Source organism: Protopterus annectens, chromosome 6.part0, assembly GCF_019279795.1.
Source record: "Protopterus annectens isolate FY-2018-M chromosome 6.part0, PAN1.0, whole genome shotgun sequence".
Classification (NCBI taxonomy): domain Eukaryota; kingdom Metazoa; phylum Chordata; order Ceratodontiformes; family Protopteridae; genus Protopterus; species Protopterus annectens.
The window spans coordinates 383,364,232-383,388,387 of record NC_056737.1 but is presented as its reverse complement, the minus strand read 5'-3'; the positions used below and the strand labels follow the sequence as shown (position 1 = coordinate 383,388,387).

Genomic DNA, 24,156 nt, shown 5'->3' with positions numbered 1-24,156 from the left:
TATGAGCAGCCACCAAAATAGATCCTCGGTAGTCCAGGAGTCCTAGCAATCACGGGAACTGGAGCAGCCAAGCTGTGAGCTTCAAACTGTCCAGATTCCGATGAGGCACCCCCGAAGGGTGTGAAATTAGATCCTGAATGGGATCCAGGATCCAAGGCGGAGCAAGAAGGTGAGACCAAAGGAAGGGAAACCATACCTGGCAAGGCCAAAACAAGGCAATGAGGATCACTTTGCTCCCCAGTCGACAAGCCTTCTGTAGAAAACTCAGAATAAGACGTACTGGTGGGTAAGCATACAGAAGACCGGGAGGCCAAACATGAACTAGAGCATCTCTGGGGAACTCCACCGGCAGGGGGTTCAGAGGGAAAAACTCGCTGCACTTCGCATTGGAAGGAGATGTGAAGAGATCACAGCAAGGTTGACCCCACTCACGGAAGATCTGTTCCTCTACTGAAAGATTCAGAGACCACTCGTAAGGCATCAGAATGGTCCGACTTAGCCTGTCCGCTAGGATGTTGGACCGTGCTGGAATGTGCGTTGCGATGAGAAAGCGACTGGTGATCGCCCATTCCCAAACTCTCATGGCCTCGCGACAAAAGGGGTAAGATCTGGTCCCTACCTGTTTGTTGATACACCAGACCACTGACATGTTGTCTGACTGAATTGCAATTGTTCCCAGAGGAAGAAAGGCATGAAGGGCCTGCAACATTAGAAGGACCACCCTCATCTCTAGGACATTTATGTGCAAGTTGGTCTCTATAGAGAACCACAGGCCTTGGACTGTCCTGCCCGAACAATGCCCCCCTCCACCTGAGTAGGGAGGCATCTGTGGTCACTGTGGCTTGGGCCGGGACTGGAACAAAGGGTCGTCCCTCCAAAATGTCCGGAGAACACACCCACCTTATGAGGGATGACCGACAGACTCGACTGAGTTGAATTGGATATGCCAATGGCAGTTCAAACAGGGACCACTGTACAGCTAGAGTCCCTTGTACAATTCACATGTGTAACTGGGCACACGGGAGAAGAGTTATGGTCACTGCCATTGAGCCTAAGGCCCTCAACACTGATTCTGCCGTTGGGAGATGAGAGTGGTACATCAGGGAGACATGCATCCTCAGGTTTTGTACTCTCTCCGAGGTCAGGAAGATTTTGCACTGAAGAGTATCTATCCTGGCACCAATATGGTCTATCACCTGTACAGGATCTAGGAGATATTTTGGATGCATTGATTGTGATCCGCAAATGCAGAGCAAGGGTCAGGAAATAATCCCTGGTTTGGGAGAGTAGATGCCTGGTGGGAGCAGTGAGGAGCCAATAGTCCAGGTACGGATAGACCTGAATCCCCTGAAACCTCAGGTGAGCTGCTACCACCGCCATCACTTTGGTAAACATCCTGGGGGCTGTGGTGAGACCAAAAGGTAGGGCTCGAAATCGGTAATGATGGACTCCTAGCCAGAAGTGGAGGAACCTCCTGGAGCTTCTGTGCATTTTTATTTGATAGTAAGCATCCTGGAGGTCTAACGAGCAAGCATCCTGGAGGTCTAATGAGCACATCCAGTCGATCTCTTGCAGGTACGGCATGATGGACTGTAATGTGACCATCCAGAACTTCTCTTTGGCAACTGACAGGTTGAGGGTAAAAAGGTCCAGAATGGGCCTTAAGTCCCCCATTTTCTTTGGCAGCAAAAAGAACCTGGACTGAACTGATCTGGGTGGACGGTTTTGACAGCTCGTTTTTCTAGAAACTTGGAAATTTCCTGTGCTGCTGCCTTCTTTTGCATGGGTGGTACGTCCGGGAGGTGTCTGGGAGATTTGGAGGAACCCACAAAGGGGACAGACTATCCTCTGGATATGATCTGAAGCACCCAGCGGTTTGATGTTATGGACTCCCATACCGCTAGGTGCAAGGACAATCATCCCCCGACAGCCTCCAGAGTAGAGCAGTCGGGCCACCCCTCAGGGTTTTTGCCCGGGTCTGTCTGAAAAAGGTTCTTGAGGCCAAAAATTCCTCAGACTCCCTCTGCCTCTGGGCCGGCATTCATTCTGTCCCCCTCTGCCTCTGGGGGAAGAAGAGCCATGAGTGTCCCAGGAATACTGTGACTTCCAGAACCGCATATTCTTTTGCCCTCTCTGGTTCCGGGAAAAGGACCTTTGAGGGTTTAAGAAGAGGATTCCGACGGCAGATACTGTCTTCCCGTCCTTCTCCCTGTGGATTAATGTCTCTTTGATGGTCTTACCAAAGAGAGTACAGCCATCATAAGGGGCACTGGCAAAGGACGCCTTGAAGGGTTCCGAAAATTGACATAATCTCAGCCATGCGTTGCGCCTCGTGGACACGTCAGATCCAGCTGCCCTAGCCATTCCTTCCATAGCATGTGAAAGGAGTTGCATGGACGTACTGGAGACTGATTTTAAAGTGGCCATCTCACAGAGAATGAGGCCCTGTCCTCCTGCGACATGGACTTAGGGGGAGACTCCTCCAGCTCCTTTACCAGGTCGCATTGGAGTCTGGTGACATGAGCCAGGTAGTTCAGTGCCCTAATTGAAAACGTAGCTGAAGCATAAACCTGCTTCCCTAGGCAGTCCATCATCCACGACTCTTGGTCAGGAGGGTGAACCAAGGAACTCTCCTGGGCAAGTTCCTTTTTTGTGGCTGCTGTTATCACCATAGCGTCTAAGGGGGAGCCCTTGTTCCATGCTGGTCTGTCTGTGGGGGAACTTAAGATTTTGTTGGATCTTTTTGGAATTGGTCCACTCCCTCGGATCCGACACCCAAGCTCCGGCTCCGAGAGTGGCTCGGATCTGAGCTGGTTGGATCCGAAATGCTCCAGGCAGCTGTCGGCATCGAGGAAGCATGTACCGTTGGTGCCAACCCCCTGACTAAAGCCATCCTTGGATCCGAAAACTCCGAACCCAATGGAAGGATCAGAGAAGGAGATATCGGCTGGAAAAAGGGAAGTGAGCTCTCCCTCCTGAGGGAGAGGGGGCTGGTAAGACCCCCATCTGGATTGGAGTACAGATGAACCTCCTCATCATTTTAGCCATATAAACCTCAGACAAAGACCGGGTGGACCTCGACAAGGCCACAGACTCCGACCTTGCGGGTCGGGGCACCGAGGCCCTAGAAGCTGAGCATGTCTCCTCCAGCTCCGGGGAGAACCTCGGAGATCGGAGCTGAGGGGAGTCACGGATTCGTAAGGTATTTACAGAAGAAGGAAGGTCCGGAAACCTCTTGCACTTTTCCCTCGCCTTCGACTCTCTCTCTCTTTCTCTCTGCCCTTTTTCTGCTCCGCTTCCACAGGCTTTTGTATAGGAGGTTGAGTCCCAGCCTGGGAGGGAGGAGAAGCCAGGGGAAGAGAAGAAGGAGAGGCGGCCACAGCAGCCACTGAAGCCGAAGATGAGGCAACAGTTTCTGAAGGAGGAAGAAGGCCTTCTTATCTTTAATGGCGTGAGGGTTGAACCCCACACATATAGAATAGTCTACACTCAGATGGGCCATGCCCAAGCACATAACACACAGAGTGTGGCCATCCGCAGGGGATAATTTATGGCCACATTCAGTGCATCTTTTGAAAATAGGCTTGTCAGCCATACTGTCAGAAGAAAGAAAATTTTTAAAAGAAAATGTTATTTTCTTTCTCTCTGAGAACACCCACTCACCACATTCACACACACACACACACACACACACACACACACACACACACACACACACACTGAGGGGGGGGCAACAAATCCACACAACTATTCAAACTAAGCTAACTACCCTAAAACACTATAACTCAACGTACCAAGCGAGGGGAGGAGAAAGGGGAACATATTCTATCACTACCTAAAGATTTTTAAAGAAAAGAGATATTTTAAAACTTTTTTTACCCACTTGAAAACCTGGAGCTCAAGAGATCACGATGCATAAGCTATTTGCGGCAAACGAGATCTAGGGATGAAAGGTAGTGGAGGTGTATTATGGGTAAAGTGAGGAGCTTGGAGCTCCGAGCAGATGCTAGTAAAGTTGCCGGCTCAGATCCGATACGGATCCGTATCCCACAGGTTGAAGACCAAATGAAGGAAACTACTTCAGATCAACAATTATCCTTACACATCTTTTCCTTTTATTTCTATCACATACTACTAGTATTCCAAGTACTACTATAGTCATGACAAAGGGCACAATAATGTGGAACAACTGTTGCATTGGGAATTGAGCAAACACTACAGTAGAGAAATAGCTAAACATTAGAAACATGAACCACAAAGTATTATAGAGAATGGTGAAGTTTATATCACATGGGCTCACTCATTGCAAACAGTTCAAATAAAGGATGTGAAAAAAAGCATATATAGTAGTCCATGAAAAAAGACAAAAGAGCATTGATCACTGAAATTGTCATACCCTGCAAGTACAGAGTTATGTACAGAGAGACACAAAGTCATAAAATACCAGGATTTTCAAGGAGAAACAGCAGCAATGTGGAAGAAGGGTACTCATACAGTTCCACCAGTAGTAGCAGCAAAAGGTCTAATAAAAAAGAATTTACAATCATACTTAAATATGTTACCGATTCACGTAACCCCATATGAATTACAGAATGAGGCAATTCTGTGCACATTGTGGGTGCTGAGAAGAGCACTCTTAGCTAACATAAAAGTCTGAAACACTAATTTCATGAAATCTAACAGTACCATGACTTAGGATTTGGGTCCATTCTTACCATGGTATTAGGAAACCCAAAACACTTTCTTTAAACCAGCAGTAATACCATCACATCCAGTATCTTTATTTCTTCACATTTAAAAGAAAAATACTGTTACTGAACACATATCACTTCCCATCGACCATATCTTTTTACCTGATACTGCCTCAATTATTTTCCTTTTTCCTTCCTCATACATCTCGCATCTAACAACCTCCATACTTAGTTTTTTTATACCACTCAGTCACTACCACACCGCTTACAATTTTGAATAAAATTTACATTTAGTGCTAATATTTCTAAGTCACATCTTTCCTTGTTTGTGTCTGGTTTGTACTTTTTGTCTTTTCCTTTTCCATACCCTCCCTCCAACTGACTTATCATTTTCTTCTTGCTCTTCTCCTGTCTCAATTTCTCCCTCTTCCCCTTCTTAACTTCCCAGCATTGCATATCTGTTTGTATTTGTCACTTCTCTTTGAAAAACATTTCTGACCTAATTTCCATCATCCTTTGCCATATTAGTTATATTTCCATCTTCAGTTATCTCACCCACAATTCTTTTTCCACCGATATCTTCAATTATATTATCATATTGTTTTTCTTCTGACATATTCTCTTCTTCAGATAACCTTTTCTTTTCTGGTATAGTCATTTACGCCGAAAATATCCAAATTCATTGCCTTTTCTATATTTAGGCCTACATTTATTTTGTGGCATATCACCTCTTCCCACACTGACCATGTCTTCTTTTACAATAGTCTTGCAACAAGTGTATTTCACCCCCACAAAAAATTTCTTTAGGTTGACCCCAACACCTTAATGTTCTCCATTTCCCTTTCACAACTGTCTTATTTGAAATATGCTACAGTTTTCTATCTTGCACCTCCAATGTCTGACACTTCTCATTCCCCATTGCTCAACACTTATTTCATCATACATATTTTAACCTCAGGTGCCTTATTACAGACAGAAAAAGGGTCTTTTAACTCAAGATTCACTTTTGTCAGATGTTCTGAACTTTACATTTTCTTCCTTAACAGCAGTCCCAAGTTCAGAGATATATAGTCCTTTTGAGGTTCAAATTAGCTTTTTTCTCCATGTCATCCATAATTTTTTAAGTAAAAAAAATTCAAAGTAAGTTTGTGAAAGTACTCCAAAGTGCATTAATGCTCTTATGTCCTGTATGTTAAACCCCAAAGGTAAAATAATACCTGTCCCCTAATTTAATACCTGTTAACAGTGTCTTTGTTCTTTGTTTTGATTCTTACCACCAGTTTTCTCTTCTGGTTTTGTTACCCTTGCACCAGTATTTGTCTTATTTCAGCTTTGATCACTTCTTTCTTTTCTTTGTTTACCCTTTCTGCATGTAAAAAAAATTTTTTTACAGTTGTTTAAGTGAAAAAGTTGAAATTGTATAGCTCTAAACATTCCCAGATTTTGAAGAATGACTGATTTTGCATATATTTTTTGTCTGTTCTCCACAGAGTTTGTGATTTCTGGCAAATCACTGAGGACTGTAGTCACTATATAATGGCAGACAATTTGTTTAAAACCTCATACCTTTCAGAAAAGTACAGTTTTGTACCTACCATAAATGTAGATGTTCGAGGATCTACATTGCTGCAGTCATAACCTGTGGGTAGTCCGCTGTCCTCGGTCGGCCCGAATACCAAAGAGCTAGTCTGGCGTCGGTCATGGGCGCCCAGAGCTGACGTCAGTACGTAGAAGTACTTAAGCGCATGACCGACGCCATATCCTCAGTCTTTCTTGCCCCAGATGTCAGAAGACCTAAAAAAGAAAAGCCAGAGCCACAAAAGTAAACACCCAACAACCACCAGTGTGGAAATAAAGAGTATCCCAAACAGAAACACAGTAACCCCAAACTATAGAGGGGAAGGAGGGAGGGATAATAGGACTGCAGCAATGTAGATCCTCGAACATCTACATTTATGGTAGGTACAAAACTGTACTATGTTCTTCGTCTCACATTGCTGCAGTCATAACCTGTGGGTAGAATCCCAAAGCAAAGGAAAAGGGAGGCTGGCAAACTAAAAAGCATTAGGAGCTGCTAACATGCCCTGTAAAACTGCAGTGGCAAACCCAGCCCTGGACTTGGAATAAAGAGGGAGATGGTAATGCTTAGTAAAAGTGTGTACTGAACTCCAAATAGCTGCCTCCAAAATATCCTTAGTAGCTACCCCCCTCAAAAAAGCAGTAGATGTGGCAGTAGCCCTAGTAGAATGAGGTCTGATCCCAGCAGGAACATTCTTCCCATGATGAGAATAACAAAAAGCAATACATTGACCAATCCACTTAGAAATAGTCTGCTTTGAAACAGCTTTCCCTTGTGCACCCAAAGCAAAGGAAACAAATAATTGTTGAGTCTGTCTGAACTCTTTAGTTCTGCTCAAATAATAACGTAGCTGCCTGTGGATATCCAAAGAATGCAAGACTTTTTCCCCCTTATTTTGGGGATCAGCAAAAAAAGTAGGCAAATGAATAGACTGGTTCAAGGCCACATTAGAAATCACTTTAGGCATAAAAGTAGGGTTAGTACGCAAAGAAACTCTATCCTTATGGAATATCAGAAAGGGTTCAACTGCCATGAGTGCCTGCAATTCAGATACCCTCCTAGCAGAAGTAATGGCCAACAAAAAAGCAGTCTTCCAAGACAAAAACTTCAACTCAGACGTAGCTGCAGGTTCAAAAGGAGGTAAAGTAAGTTTCTCCAACACAAAATTGAGATCCCAGGAAGGAGTAGGAGCTCTACGTGGGGGTCTTATATTTTTTGCCCCTCTCAGAAATTGTTTGAACAAAGAGTGAGAAAATAAAGGAGGGTCACAATCATAGTGAGCAGAAATGGCTGCAGCATGAACCTTCACAGAAGAGAATGACAAACCCTTGTCCAGTAATTCAGTAAGATACTGTAGTGCAAAACTCAAATTAGGTACTGAAACATCAAAGCCCTTAGCTGAGCTCCAAAGAAAAAATCTCCTCCATTTATCAGCATAAACTTTTCGAGTACTAGGCCGCCTTGCTTCCAAAATGACATTTAAAACCTGTTGAGGAAGCTGAGACCCCACCGGCTCTAATACAGAATACGCCAGGCTGTTAGATGCAGGGACTGCACCCTGACATTGAGAAAGTGATTGTTTGACTGGGATAACAAATGAGGAATCTGTGGCAAAGGCCAAGGAGGCTCCTGAATTAAACTCCTCAGCAGAGGATACCAATGCTGACGTGGCCAATCTGGTGCTATTAGAATCATGCAAGGCCTGTCCCGCCTGACTTTCAAGAGTACCTTGGGAAGAAGAGGCAGAGGGGGGAAAGCATAGACGTGAAGGCTGTTCCAAATGAAAGATAGAGCATCCACTTTCAAAGCATTTGGGTGGAACATCTTTGTGCAAAATTTTGGCAGTTGAAAATTCAGTGGAGAAGCGAACAGATCTATGTCTAGAGTTCCCCAAGCCATGGTCAATTGTTTGAATACCTGAGGATCCAGTTTCCACTCGTGGGGATCCACAATTTGTCTGCTCAATATATCTGCTAGGGAGTTCTGTGCTCCTGGCAGAAACCGTGCTTGAAGATTGATTTGCAAACTCAGAGCAGTCTCCCACAAAATCATTGCTTGTCTGCAAAGAGGGTAGGAATGGGTTCCCCCCTGCTTGTTGATGTACCACATGACTGTTGTGTTGTCTGTCTGAATCAACACCTGTCCCGGCTGAAGTAGGTCCTTGAAGGCCATCAAAGCAAATTGGACTGCTAACATCTCCTTCATGTTGATATGCAAGTGTAGTAGTTTGGGAGGCCACATGTCTTGTATCCATTTCCCCTTGAAGTGTGCTCCCCAAGCCAAGTCCGAGGCATCCGTCATTAGGATCTGACTCGCCTCTGGTCGGGTCACAGAGAGTCCCTTGTTTAGGTGACATTCCTGAGCCCACCACAAGAATTCCTTCTGGATGCAAGGTATAATCCGAATGACAGTGTCCAAACCGTGGCAGTGTTGAGTCCACACACTTTTGAGATACCATTGTAGCTTCCTCATATGCAGTTTGGCATTGGGAATTACTAGAATGCAAGATGCCATGAACCCCAAGGCTTGAAGGACTGTCCTTGCAGTCAGCCTGGACATTACTGATAACCGCTGGAAGTATAGATGAAGAGTTCTTTGTTTGTCCGGGGTCAGAAATGCCATCTGAGAAGCTGTATTCAGTCTCACACCCAGAAAGCACATGTCCTGAGAGGGCACTAGACTGGACTTTATTTCGTTCACAGAATACCCTAGGCACCTTAAAACTGCCATTACATACTGGAGATGTTGAAGTAGCTTGTCTTTGTCTTGAGCAAGAATCAGGCAATCGTCCAGATAAGGATAAATTTGTATTCCTCTCTGTCTGAAGAAAGCAATTACAGGAGCCAGAACTTTTGTGAATACCCTGGGCACAGTAGATAAACCAAAGGGCAATGCAGAGAACTGATAATGAGAAGTACCAGCCCGAAATCTCAGGAATCTCCTGCAGCTGGGCCTGATAGGAATATGAAGATAGGCCTCTTTGAGATCCAGGGTTACCATCCAGTGATCTTTGCCTAGCATAGGCAGAAGTTGTTGCAATGTTAACATCTTGAACTTTGGAATGTCTAGGTAGGTATTGAGAGTGGACAAATCCAGAATTGGCCTCCAAGTGCTTCCTTTCTTTGGCACTAGGAATAGACGGGAATAAAATCCTAGGCCTACTTCTGACGGAGGGACCACCTGAATTGCCCCCATCTGCAAAAGCAAAGAAATTTGTCCCTGAGCCTCCAGCCTTTGCTGGGGAGGCACATCCGGCATGCCTTTGAAATGAGGAAAAGTGTGAAAATAAAACTTGTAACCTTGATTTATTATATCCAACACCCATTTGTCCTGGGTGACCAAATGCCAGTTTTGTTTGAAAAGTCCCAACTTTCCTCCTAGAGGAGCTGCCAGTAAAGAAGGGTCTGGCAGCTGAAGATACAGGTCATTGGGTCTGTTTACGAAAGGGCTGACCCCTGCCCTCACCAGAAGACTGTGCAGGAGAACTCCAAGTCCTAGGTCTGAAAGAACCCTGAGCGTGAGCCCTGCCTCTACCACGTCTAGACCTGCCCTTAGACTGATAGTCCGAAGAAGGATAAGACCATCCTCTAGCAGGCCAATTCCTACTAAACTTAGGGGGCTGCACCTGCAGAAAATCCTTGACCATCTGCATAGACTTAGCCTTATCTTCCATCTTTTTCAAAACTGATTCCACCGGAGGGCCAAAAAGTACTTCAGATTGAAGAGGAGCATCCAAAATCCGAGCCTTAACATGCTCTGACAAATTTTGATCCTTAAGCCAGGCATGTCTACGAATAACTGAACCTGTAGCAGCCACCCTGGAAGAAGCCTGAAGAGCATCGAAACCACACTGCAAAGAATGTTTGCCAACTTGATCTGATGCATGAACCAACTCCTGGAGCTCCTTACACTCTATACCCTCAGATAAAGCATCCACCTTAGATTTCAATTGGCCTAACAGAAAGTTCTGATACTTCAGCATATGAAATTGGCAATTCAAAGCCCTCATAGCTAACGTAGAAGAGGTGTACACTTTTTTCCCCCACCTATCTAACGCTCTAGAATCTTTATCCAAAGGAACTGGATTCTTAGCCACAGAAGCCCTAACACCCTTCGGACCTTGAATAATAGTTTCCGGATCAGCTCTAGGACTCTTGTACAAATACTTATGTGCTTCTGGAACTCTGTAAAACCTGTCTGGCTTAACAGGGGCAGGGGGCAAAGAATCAGGATTAAGGGAAGATTCAGAAAAAACATCCTGAACAACATCTAAGACAGGAGGAATAGCCAAGGGCCTATGCTGAGGCAAAAACAAAAATTCCCTAAGCCTTTTTCGAGAATCTGAAAAATCCTGACCTTCCCATTTGAAATGTTCCCTCGTGGAATGTAAGGTCTCAGAAAAAGAAAAATCCTCTGGAGGGGAGGCAGAAGGACAGGAGTCCTCTGCATCTGAATCTGAAAAGGAAGGGAAATCCTGAATTTCTTCAGCTGAGGAATCAGAGTAGTCTGAAGAATGATCCATTCCCTCTAAATCTGCCTCCACCCTAGGCCTCTTCTCTGGGGGGGGGCATAGAACCCCTGATCAAAGTAATCAAATCCTCTGCCATTTTCAACATATGCTTTTTAGGAACAGGGGCTGGAGAACTAGAACTATGACCAGGGCCAACAAGACAAGATTTGGCCTTAGCATGGCCTTTAGCCACTGAAGTAGAAGGCCTAATAACCTTTTGTAAAGATGGAACCACAGATACCTGAGAAGCACCCTCAGCCTGGCCTACCTCCTGAGAGGCCAACTCCTGCAAAAGTAAAGGTTCCCCCTGGGATTCAGCCGAAACCTCGGCAGGATCCACAGATTCAACCGGAGGCTCTGTAGAACCGGCATCCGCAACGGACGACTCATCCGGTTTCGACCTCAAAGATTTATCTTTTCGCTTTTTAGCAGTAGCGGGCGTCGGAGGATCCGACGGCATGTTATAGTTGCACCGCTTACCGAAAACAAGCCTGGCACAGTCTAATCTCCGTTTAATGGTGCGCTTATTAAATCTAGCACAAAAGCGACACCCGACTACGTCGTGCTCAGGCCCTAAGCAAGGAATACAGAAAGAATGATAATCCCTATGAGGTATCTGTTTCCCACAAGAAATGCAATTATTAACTTTTTCTGACATCCGGATAACTGAGGCAAGAAAAGACAAAAATTTCCCCAACGGGGTACTTAGCCCAACTTGGTCTTCGGTCTGAAACTCGATAAATGAAAATTTCAGAACGCCGAACGGCACTTGCAAACGCTGCTTCTGCTTCGGACCACGCGGCAAGAAAGACTGAGGATATGGCGTCGGTCATGCGCTTAAGTACTTCTACGTACTGACGTCAGCTCTGGGCGCCCATGACCGACGCCAGACTAGCTCTTTGGTATTCGGGCCGACCGAGGACAGCGGACTACCCACAGGTTATGACTGCAGCAATGTGAGACGAAGAACATCTGCATGTCATTGCAAACAACTTTTATTCTAATAACTTTCTATTGAGATCTGTGATTCTGGGCCTTTGTCTCATTGATGTATGGATTTGCCTTTGATTCTTGCACTAACACTAAGAATTTAACAGGCATTATCTTTTATTATAGTCATATGAAGTGTATACAAAAAGTAACTAGTGAAGAACTGCTGGGGGAGGGCTGTCTGTGGATGAAAATGACTTATCTCTTGTTTGCTCAGTTTAAGTAGTTTGGGTTTGTGAGTTTAGTGTCCATTTGTGTGAAGTAAGTTGGAATACTCTGTGTGTGATATAAACCTGAAATACATTACTGTTTCAATGGTTATTCATTTTTATCACAATCAGACATCTAATGCGTGCACAAGTCAGCAATGGAGCTATAACTATCAGGTACAGAAGCTGTATATGGATTAAATAGTTTTGCAGCACTAGTCTGCATGTGTAAAGTAGGTGGGATACTTTAAGATACAATTTTATATATAGTGAGACATTTGAGGTATACTGTATATGGTCAAGTGGTTATTATTCACGGGTAACATTGATTATATTGGCAGTAGTTCAAATGGTTTTAAATGAGGAAGATGAACACTAAAGAACATGAGCATTTCTACGTGGTCCAAAAATGCCTGTTGGGGGGCCCATAGTTTGAAAACCATTTAGGACACAATGTGTACTTACTTGCCATTTTCAGCAATAGCATACTTTATGCTAAAAACAAGGCAACCTGGTATATTGCCCAGACCCATGGAGCTGTTATTTTCAGTTTTGGTACTAGCTTCCAGGATATGGGTCATAGTAATAATGGAAGGAATAGTGTTAAAGCACTGTTAAGGGACAGAACACTGAGTTCTGATGGAGGAGAAAACAATTAGCTAAATATATCAGCCAGGACATCTGCTACGGCTATAGTGCCAAAATAAGTATTTCAGTTTGGTCCAGTATTAGGCATCACTTCTAATACCCCTGAAATAGCTGAAAAAAGCATTGTGATTATCCTTCACAGAGTTATCTACTTTCAATTTGTATTCAGTATTATAAGTTTAAGACCCCTGCAGAACTACTTATATTTCATCTTATGACTTTGAAAAAAATGTTCTCCTCCTGTTATAAAGCTTGTTTATCTTAAAGTTTCAGCATAGAGGTTAAACCCTGAATTTCCCACCACATTTACGGTTAATGGGCAAAGACTCATCTATACACTGCTTGAGAAAGCAGTAAAAATAATGGCTAAATACGTTGACATTGGAGAGTTGGTCAGCAGGTGGTAAATCACTTTTGCAATTTGCAAGGCCCATAGGCAAGAATATAAGTTTGATTTGGGAGTAATACCTAAATGCGACTGAATTACTGTGTAATATGGTACTAATTTTGAAGGAAAAGGTGACAATTTGGTAGTCAGTTATTTGCAGATGATGATATTTTTTACCTGATAAAACCAGAAAAGGACATTTCAGTGTTGTGGAACATTTTGAGGCAGTTTCAAATATTTTTGGGATACAAAATTAATGAAGCTAAAACAAAGGCAATAGCTGTAAATTATGTACCCACACGTGAATTGGTTCAGAAATATCTATTCTTACGGAGCATGATAAAATTAAGTACTTAGGAGTATGGATTAAAAAAGATCCTGGTGTGGCAGTTAAGGATATGTGGGAAGAGGCTAAACAAAATGTTATACAAAAACTGAGAAATTGGAAGCTCTGTTACATGGATATGGACAGCAAGATACAAACAGTTAAAATGTTTTAGTTACCTTAGTTTTATACACAGGTCAGGCATATTTTTATCAACCAGAGGAGAAGTTGTGGATAGCAATTAATAAAGTGGTGAAGGATTTTATCTGGGAGGGGAAAATGCCAAGAGTCAAGTGGGATAAGCTGATTCTTCCAACAGAACAAGGTGGTTTGGGATTACCCGATTTTGAAGGGGTATTTCAGAGCTACACAGTTAAGGCTCCTACACAAAGCACAAGCAGAAACCTATAATTCAAAGTGGAAAAGGATGATGATGAAACAGGGGGGAAGCTCAAGAAACAAGGAGAGACTGGGATTTTGGATGCAGATCCTTAAGGAGAATAACAACCATGCAGAATATTATAATCATAAAGTAGCAGAAAGTATTCTACGAACTAAGCCAACATGGGAATGGAGAGAGGAGATTTTGTCGATAGGGATGACTGCAATTATGGATACAGACAATAAGCAAGAGGGGGGTGGAATTTTTGGAGAAAACTGGCAAAAGAACCTAGGTAATAGGAGCAAATAATTAAAGAGGTAAAGGTAATAGAATGGGAAGAGGCCAAGAATGTATTTGGACTGCAAGCTAGAAATTGCCTTCCCTATCAAGGATTGATATCAGAGTGTAGGCAAAGAGAAAGAAATAGGTGGATCCTAAGAAAAAGATCAGGACTAGTAGAGTTTTTAGTAGACTCTAGAACAGAAGCTGGTGTTAAAAAGGGAATAATTAGTTCAGCATACAAAATATTCCAAGATAACTATAAGAATCAATCAGAGGAGGTTAGAAAGGATTGGAAAGAGAGACCAGATAAGCAATTCACAAAGAAACAATGGTGGATATATGTATGTCTCCCAAATATGCAACACAGTCTAGAAAATTTAGGATTTTTGTTGGAAGTATTTGCATAGATATTTTTATACCCCAAGTAGACTCCAAAGAATTTTTCCTCAGGTACACAGCAAATATTGGAGGTGTGATGGGGAAGAAAGAGGCAATTAGGAACATATTTTCTGGGACTGTAATGACTTGGAAGACTTTAAACATTCCATGCAAATTACTCTATCAGAGTTACTGGGTGAGCAAATTGATGTGATTAAAGAAATTATTTTTTTTTAGCTATGATACAGAATCAGCGTTAACTAAACATAGTAAGGCCTTGCTGAGTCTAATTATGGTGGCTGCCAAAAAAGCAATTACTAGAAAATGGAAATCAAAGTCTAAATCAACTGTACTAGAAGTAGAGAATATAGTATCAGAGACAAAACAACTGGAACTGGGATGTTTAGAAAAGGGTAGAAGCAAATTACACAATAAAGCATGGGAATTTTGGGAACAATACATGCAGCGGAGGAACAAAGTTTAAAATAAGGCAGGATTTGAATGAGCTATGTAATGTTTGACTGACAATGATTGGATAGATTGTAAGTGATGTATAATGTTTGCAACTAAAATTATGCCAATATGGTTTGTGATGTATAATATTTGCAACTAAAATTATGTCAGCCTGTTTTTTTTTTTTTTATATAAATGTATGAGGGTGGCCTAATGGTTAAGGTGTTTGCCTTACAAACACAAGGTGCAGGGTTTGAGTCTCACAAGGGATAATTGGCTAGGCTTAAAATGGCTCGCAAAGGCAGTTAGCTTAGTACTAACCTATGAACCTATTATTGCCTATGTCATATGTTATAATTTAATAAAGATGTTTAGTGTTTTAAAAAAAGAGCAGAATAATGTTAGTAGGAATATGGGCAAAGGAAGCATATATATGGACAAGGTCAAGTATAATTCTCCTCTTTATGGAGACGTGGACAGTTTGATCTAGGGAAATGGCATGAATGAAGTCTATGAAATGCTGAACATATTGTTAGTTCTGTAAGACTTGCATCTAATGCATGGATAAAGAGTACTGGAATTAACAAAAATGAAATATAACTTTTCAAGGTATTTAGTATGGTCCTTCTGTGAATCTGAAGGGGATCTGTAGTTGGCAATGATGTGGCAATTGAATTTATAAAGTGTGAGCCAAGTAGCATGAATTTAGAATTTTCAACTAAATGCCAGCACAAGTTTATATTTGAGAGGATTAAAAGAAGCACTCCCAACACCACTCTCAAACATTCTGAAAGAGTGACAGATGATGTATCCTATTATACAGGAAGTGTTATCAGAACTCTCTAAAGCAAGTTTGTATGACAGCACCTATATGAATATGTCCAAACATCAGGAAGGTATCAAAAACAGGCAACTTACTGTTCAGACTCCTAGCCCTGAACAGAGTAACCTTAATGTAGAATGCATTAGAATTTGTAAAGTTTGAATATCTAATAACTGAATTTTATATAAAGACAGTGCACAGGCAGAAAAAGTCTTAACCAATACATCAAAACCCTGAGAACAATGTAATGCATTCCTAGTAAAGCAGGCTCATCCGTCTATTTCTGCCTCCCAAGTAGGCACACAGTGGATCCCCCTGGTGTGATGCAAGTTAACAAGCCAGTTGTTTCAATTACTTTTTTTGAAACTGTGGCATCATTCCCAGAGAAAGCAAGATACTGCTCAAGTCAAGTGTTTTACCTGACTCGGACACATTCATATACTGTTCTAATGTATCTCTCTGTATCTCCACCTAAGTAGATCTAACTGTGCAACAAGACAGTATTCACACTGAGAGTGAAGGAACCTCAGGGCTCTGGACACATCCCAAACTGCTAAATGTGGGCATACACCTGCACATCCTGGTGAGTGGAACATACGTGTACCTAACTATACAGGTATCTATTACTAATACATTACTCTGTGTGGCTACAACTTCTAGTCCTTATGACAGTAGACATAGAGCCAGGGTGACCCAGTTTAGTTGTATGTACAGGTGTGTTACAATGTACAGTGTCATGTGGCAAAGGGTTATTTAAAAGAAGTCTTTGAGGCTTATGTCATGACGTTTTAATAACCTCAGCAAAAGTGGGATGATTATTAGATGGCTGAGTCGTAGTGTTAAACTGCTTACTGCCACATGTAGTGTGTGTGCGTGATGTTAGGCTCTAAATTTTACAAATTTTATATATTTCAAAAGGAGTACCAGTAAATGACAAAAATGAATAATTGTCAGTAAATCTGAAGTCATTGCAACACAGACAGGGTTTCTAAAAAATGAACAGTATGGCAACAGAGGGTAGTAGTCGAATCTAGAACTGTGATTTATAATCTCTGTATTAATCACTAATACATTCCTCTTCTATGACGTTACTTAGGTATAAACTGATAAGATGTGTGGATTAATCCAATGGACATTTTTCATATATGTTACGGAGGCTAGCAAAGTAATTATTTTAGGATGCAACATATTACAACACATTAAAAGAAAGCAAACATGAATGACAGATAGGCATAGTTTCTTATGTAGTTGAGACGCAGCCTAGCAACAAATAATGCTCTAAATGTTTACCCTGAAATGACTTGTGCAGAGGCTGAGATTCCGTACTGGGTCCTCTTCTCAAAGCCATGACATATGCAACATTTAAGAAAGGGCTGTATATCTTCAATAAGGTGCAAGAGTGCATGGCTGTGTGTGTGTGTGTGTGTGTGTGTGTGTGTGTGTGTGTGTGTGTGTGTGTGTGTGTGTATGTAAGTAATGGGGGGAGAGAGTTTGAACAACTCCAGAAAAGTACCGTTTCCTCTGTTTTAAACTTATACCAGTCACATTTTGTTTAAATGTCACTCTCCTTATCTTCCCCTACACAGGAGTTTCAAACAGGAAATTAGGGCTATGTTTAGGGGTAGATGAGCTTCGCAATTTAACTCTGTGACTTTTCCTTTTTGGTCTTCTGAAACGCAGAAAAAAAGCTTTCTCCAGAGATGTATTATACACAATGTGGTGGGTGGGGAACATCTGTAACTCAATGTTTCTGTGGAAAGTAGTGACATCTCGGAGTCCTGTGAAATGGCACTGCTGAAATTAGTCAAGCAGTGAAAGGTTCACTGTCTAACACCCGTTTTGTGAGTGAACACAGCTATTTTTCTGTGCCTCTTTGAAAGGAAATTTTTTTTTTCCTGCCTTGTGCAGTTCACTATGCATGCTACTAGTAACACCCTTGATACTTACACATTTTCGGTAAAAAAGCAGGTAGCTTTATCTTGTATGGTAGCAATATGATGTCTTTTCCAGGCATGTGTTTCCTTTAACATATGCTTTCGGCCAAGTACAAGCAGGCGCTGACCCTGATTTGCAAGATACGAAACCACATCAAGGAGCTGATAAAGGGACAAAAAAGATTGGATACTTACATTAGTCCCACTAAAGAAAAAATAATATAAAACAGACTGAAAACTGTACCTGTTGTCTTCAAATGCCATTAACTTGAAACTTATTAGTGTTTAATACCTTTCTAAACTGTAGCTTCAGTATTATTTAATATGGTTTTACAGCAGTATACATTTAAGTGATGCGTGAGATTTTTCACAGATTGCATTTCATTTATGCCTTTATGGTTCACACAACTAGTGCGGCTCCTTTTATTTATTTATTTTTTTGTTCTGTAATGTTCATAGCTTGACCTTTTTGCCTTCTACACCACCACCGAATTCCAGCTGATATGCCTCTCAGTCATGCCCATTCAATTCCTTTTACCCTCATTCTCACAATGGAGTTAAGCAACACTCAACAGCAAGCTTTCTGCACACCATAGGATAAAACTTTAAACAAATAAACATGATTTTGTCTCTGTGTAAAGTGGCAGGGATGAGACTGAAACAAAAGGGACATGATACGATTGTACAGTTATCAGTGGTATCTTTGTTTCCACGGCTCTCCTGAAGTGAGCGTGTAATACTAACACCAACATTGCAGCATACTTCTCCATATGCAAATACTGAGATGTCAACCCTCCGTAGGCTTTAACAGGCCCAGAAGTGATCCCTGCTGGTTTGTGCCAGAAAGTCATCACTGTGAAGTCAAAACCCACCCCTTCTAGCAGACAGAGAAAGAAGAAATGTTCATTAACTACTCAATTCTCCTTCCTGCAGACAGCCCTCTGAAGCAAGAATCACTAATGGAACCATGATTGCTGATGGCAAAGATCACCATGTGTGTTTAATATAACGCCAGCTCCTCACAAATACTTCTACATAAATGAAACTTGTTCAGAGAAATATTTCCTGGCAAAACATAAAAGCAAGCAGACTAGGGTACCCCAGACAAAATCTAATTCAGATCAATATTTCTCCAAAACCCTTTTCAAGTTCTGGATTTAATGTTCTTCTACAGAATGTTAATTCATTTCAAATATAGCTGAATAATCCTCATCCCATCACAAACACACCCATTGTGGGTAGTTCTCATCTTCCAACCCCACTATGCCAGATATCAGCTCATACTAGCTTGCCTACCTTAATCCCTCGTGCGTTCTTTCTTGGGGGATGTCAAAGCCTCTTCTCTAAGAGGATGGAAAAATAGCATTTTAATATCATGTTAAAGGTTAGAGTAAACCATGTGTGTTTATTCCCATAAATTAGCTCCTGCAGAAACCAACAAATCAACACAAGATGCATATATTTAGATTGGAAGGAAGTCAGATTTTGTTAAACGAATATAGGAATTTGTGAACAGAGAAACGCAGGGTGACTGTTATTTGTAGAACTTTGCAGTGTTTGCTTCTCCAGTGGTTGCCATTCAGTATAAAGACATCTGCAAAACTAGTTTCTGAAACTACTGTTGTTTGGAGGGTATAATATTTGTATACACAGAGATAAAATGTGCCTTCACAGTCCCACGTCTGGAGCAGTTTTCTCCAAAATGTCAGAAGTAGGGATACTAGCACATCAAAAGGACAGCTGTGTAAGTAAACTTACCAAACAGTAGACGTTCAAATGATCACCGCTGCAGCAGTCTTAGCTATATGGGTAGATAACTCTAATTTACCGCATTTGAGAGATGGAAGGAGAAGAGTTCAGAAGCCCCTGGAAAACGATCCTTGCAAAGCCTGATCAAGATCTAGAGGAGGAATCAAGCTTATAAGTGTTTTGTAAAAGTATGAACAAAGGGACCCAGTAGCAGCTTCTAGAATTCAACCCTTTCCAAAAGCCAGAGATGAAGCCAAAGCCCTGGTAGAGTGGGCCTTGACCCTGACTAGAACAGTTTTGTTTTGGTGAGTGTAACAAAATGTAACAGCCTTAGACAACCATTTGGAAATAGTCTGTTTTGACACAGGTTGTCCATTCTTACCTTCACAAGAAATGAACACTTAATCCAAAGATCTGAAAGATTTCATTCTGTCAAGATAGTGCCTGAATTGTCTCTGAACATCCATGCTATAAAAGGCACATACAAATGTGGCATGTATCACCAGTGCATACATATGGTACATTGTGGAGAACTATTTCTTCCCAGTATAGGGAAAGTTTTCAGAGGGAACAGGTATTTCAGTTGCTCCAAGAGGGTTGTGTATTTGGCTTTTTGCTCAATATGCTTCTCCTGTTATGTGGGGAAGACTGTACATGCTCTCAAAAACAGTGTGTACAAGCATAAGTATGAGGTCACGAAAAAGACTGAAACCAATGCCCTTAACAGACATTTAATCAGGTGTGCTCAGAGTAGACTTTTAATTTAGGTATTAGAAAGGGAGCAATGGGAGACACTGGAGTATCGAGAACTGCTTTGGCAGTTGCAACTTAGTGCCAATGTTACACCAGATTGACCAGAATGACCAGATTTCCCTAGCTCTGGTTTAGAAAATGAGACCAGCACAACTGTAAGAGTCACTCAAGGGATGATGATGCTGTGGTTTACTGTGTTCCTAGTTTTGTAATTCTTATTCAATAGTTTTTTCAGGAGATTGGATTTTTCTAAAAAAAAATATATAAGGTTATATATTTCATATATTTATATACTTTATAAAATTTAATATAAAATTCTTGACTATTTTGGATAAGATAGGATTCTTGGATTATATTTTTAATTTATGTGTGGTAAATTGTATTCAATACAATAGAAAACAGTAGTTTGCAGTAGCGGATCCAGTATTTTGCAAGGGGAGGGGGGGTGCAGTCTGGAAATGACACTGCTGGGGTGTTTGGAAAGTACATCAACAGGGCAAGATGGATGACATACAGGGCTGCCATTAGGTGAAATGGCACTCTTGGAGAAGAGCTCCATATCCCCTACTGTCCACTGATTCCCCATGCGCAGATCCTCTGTTGTCCCTATCCTTGTTTTCAGTCGTCCTGGCCTCATCACACCATCCAGATGACTTTTTTCTACATTTTTTCACATTTTGCCTTAGTCTTCATCTGTTTCTATTTCTTTTCAACACAGTGTAACTAGTTAAAGCTATAGTGTAATAACTGCAGAAGAATTAATTGAGTTAAGCCTGGGAGGTGGGGGCTGCTAGGCCACCAAAAGCCATTGGGGTTCTAGATGATCTGAGGTTGACTAGAGAACAGCCTTTTGTGCCAATTATTTCAGAGATCTGAGTATTCTGTGGTACATTTTATGTCTAATTTTTGAAAAATAATGACAGAAGAGTTATCTATGTGCTAAGCAATACTGTGTGCCCTCCCACAGATAAAAATAAGTGATTTTTTTTACATGCAAACACACAGACACACATTACACTGTCCCAGAAAAGCCACATCTATCACAAGATGCACTGAGTTTTCACACACGAATATACATACTGACAAACCATGTACATCACAAGATACACACACACTTAAATACAGGCAAATTGAAGGAAATTCAGTTTACCTATGGCATATTTTTGGGGTGATGTAGGAAATTAGAACACATGGAAAAACAGGGAGGACATGCAAATTCTGCACAAAAGCCACAGCCAAGAACTCAACCAGAGTCAAAGGCTTGAGATAGTTATGGTGCTCACTGCAGCACCGTGCCAAGGCACAGCTGCTTTCACACACATCCTGCTCCTGCTAGTCTACCAAAGACAGGCATTTATTATGTGCAGTGTTGATGTCTGACCAAGATGGAAAATGAAACAAATTATGACAAACTTGCTACTCTTAAAATGTACAATCTCCTGCCACACACACACACATGCTTAAGCCATGGCAGTACTAGTTTTACACTGATTGCAACAAAATACAGTACCACTGTGTGTCCTTACTCCTGCCATGACAAATCAATGACTGTTGTTTAACAATGATTACACAACAGCAGGGGTCTATCACTTTTGTCCATATATTGCTTCCACAGTCATCAATTACAACCACTTTACTGAGTGTGCAAAAAAAACCTCTTGCCTCCAGAAACAGGGACAACAGGAGTGTAGCCAGGGATTTAAAAGTTCTCCTCAATCAAGTCCACTGACACCCCCCCCCCCAGATTACACTGAGTGGTATAGTAAAAGGACTCCTTTCTCCAAGAGTTTATTTAATAAAATCCACGACTTGTTCTTTTTTTATAGTTCTCTGCTTTTAACATTAAACTTAAAATTACAGCAGGAATCTAATTTCTGATTACAATACAGCATTGTGACATGTTGCTGTATTCCATTATGATGGCCTATCTCACCGAGATCTATTTACAATAACGCCAATATTAAGCATTTCAACAAATCTCAACATTACATCATACCATACAGTACAAGATGTCCTTTCAAAAAGTCAGTAAGTTCATAGGCGAGTTCATTAACTTCTGTTCTACAGCATTGTGACAGGTTGCTGTATTCCATCATGATGGCCTATCTCACTGAGATCTATTTACAATAACGCCAATATCAAGCATTTAAACAAATCTCAGCATTACATCATACCATACAGAACAAGATGTCCTTTCAAAACGTCAGACAGTAAGTTCATAGGCAAGTTCATTAAATTCTGTTCTACAGCATTGTGACAGGTTGCTGTATTCCATCATGATGGCTTATCTCACCGAGATATATTTACAATAAAGCCAATATCAAGCATTTCAACAGACCTCAGTATTACATCATACCACATAGTACAAGAAGCCCTTTCAAAAAGTCAGCCAGTAAGTTCATAGGCAATTTCATTAACCTTCTGTTCTCAATGCATTCAAAACCACACAGCTTTTAAGACTGCAATGAAATCTTCAAGACTGTTTTGTGGTGTGTATGACATTAACTTCCTAAATCCATCCACTCCACATATATTAGTAATGAACTGTTTAACAGCAATCTACACAGTCAGCAGAGAGAACTAACAAGAACAAGTCAGCACAACTCCAGCATTTCAGACACTGACCAATACTCCGCCCTTTGAAAACCAACTCTATAATTTTTACTCACTGATTGCACAATGAATCTTAACAGTTGACTTAATTGACCATAACAGCAATAGCCTCAAAACATTGGGCAAATAACATTTCAAGCTGAACAGGATTTGTTGGAGTGCTTTGCGTAGCTACATGGTATTCTGTTTAAAGCAGTTACTGCTTGGGTTGTCAGAAACAGTTTAAATATCCCAGAAGGAAAGTAAAAAAACACCTAACATGCCACCCAAATGACCAAATCAAATGGCAATCTAAACTATCCAAAATAACCAAAAAGTAACAGCCTCAAAAGAAATAGTTCTGCATCATATCTCTGAGAATATTTGAGGAGATATCTGTGTTAAGCAAACAATAAATTAAATAAAACTAAGATTCACCACTGCACATCCAGTCCTGGGCATTACAAATGCATGTAAGAGGAGAAGCTCGGCATGGAAAAACACTCCTCAGCATCACTGTGATGCTGACAAAGGTGCCTCAATCTCATCAAGGACCCTGAGCGTGGATTATAGTTAGCCTGGAAGAGGAAGGAGAGCCTGGTGGACTTAGTGGATGAACAGAGGTCCTCAGGGCAGCTGATGGTTAGCTCCAGAGATCCAAAGAGAATGAAAAAATATCAAATAAAAACAAACATTTCTGGTGGTAAAAAAAGAAATAAATACCAATAAAACAAATGAAACTTCACTCCCTTATCCCCTCCTAACTTAAAACAAGCCATACCCCAACCCCCCCCCCCCACCCTACATATCTTAAAAGCAGGTCCTCAAAGCTTTGTCCAAGGCAAAAAACACAGCCTCTATGGGACTAGACGACATGCCAGGCTGTCTTCTAAACAGGTTAAAACATGAACTAGCATCACCACTAAGTACCTTTTTCAATCATAGCCTAATCATAGCCTAACAACAGGCTTTGTTTCTACAGAATGGAGAACAGCAACAGTTATTCCCCTCAACAAAGGTGGCCTAGCAACAGACCCAGGGAATTACAGACTCATAAGCCTGACCAGCCTCATCTGTAGGGCCACAGAATGTATCATTATGGACCTCATAAATAAAGACATAGGTGACCTCCAAACTCTGAATCCTACCCAATTCGGCTTTGTGAACAGCAGATCATGTCTCTTAAATCTGGTGGATTTCTTTGAAAATGTGACCAAGGCCATAGATGAGGGCAAATCTGTGCACACAGCATACCTCGACTTGGCAAAGGCTTTCAGCACAATCCCACATTCAGGCATTACAATAAACTTAGCAAAATGAATGTAAATCCCTTCATTGTAAGATGGGTTGGCAACTGGCTCACAAACCAGGCAAACACTATCAAAATGGGTGACTCCACATCAACCAGCAGACCTGTACCAGCGGGTGCCAAAGGCGTCAGTGCTAGCCCCCCTACTGTTTGGTATATAC

General features: G+C 41.5%; 1 protein-coding gene across 1 annotated transcript in view; it reads right to left on the bottom strand.

Annotated features, from left to right (window-relative positions):
- LOC122804326 (protein only RNase P catalytic subunit) overlaps positions 1 to 24,156 on the bottom strand; it is a 1,488,843-nt gene that overhangs the window by 97,927 nt on the left and 1,366,760 nt on the right. The window contains exon 5 of the mRNA XM_044074121.1: positions 17,606 to 17,754. Within this exon, the coding sequence (XP_043930056.1) occupies positions 17,606 to 17,754 (149 nt within the window). The remainder of the gene's footprint in view (positions 1 to 17,605; positions 17,755 to 24,156) is intronic.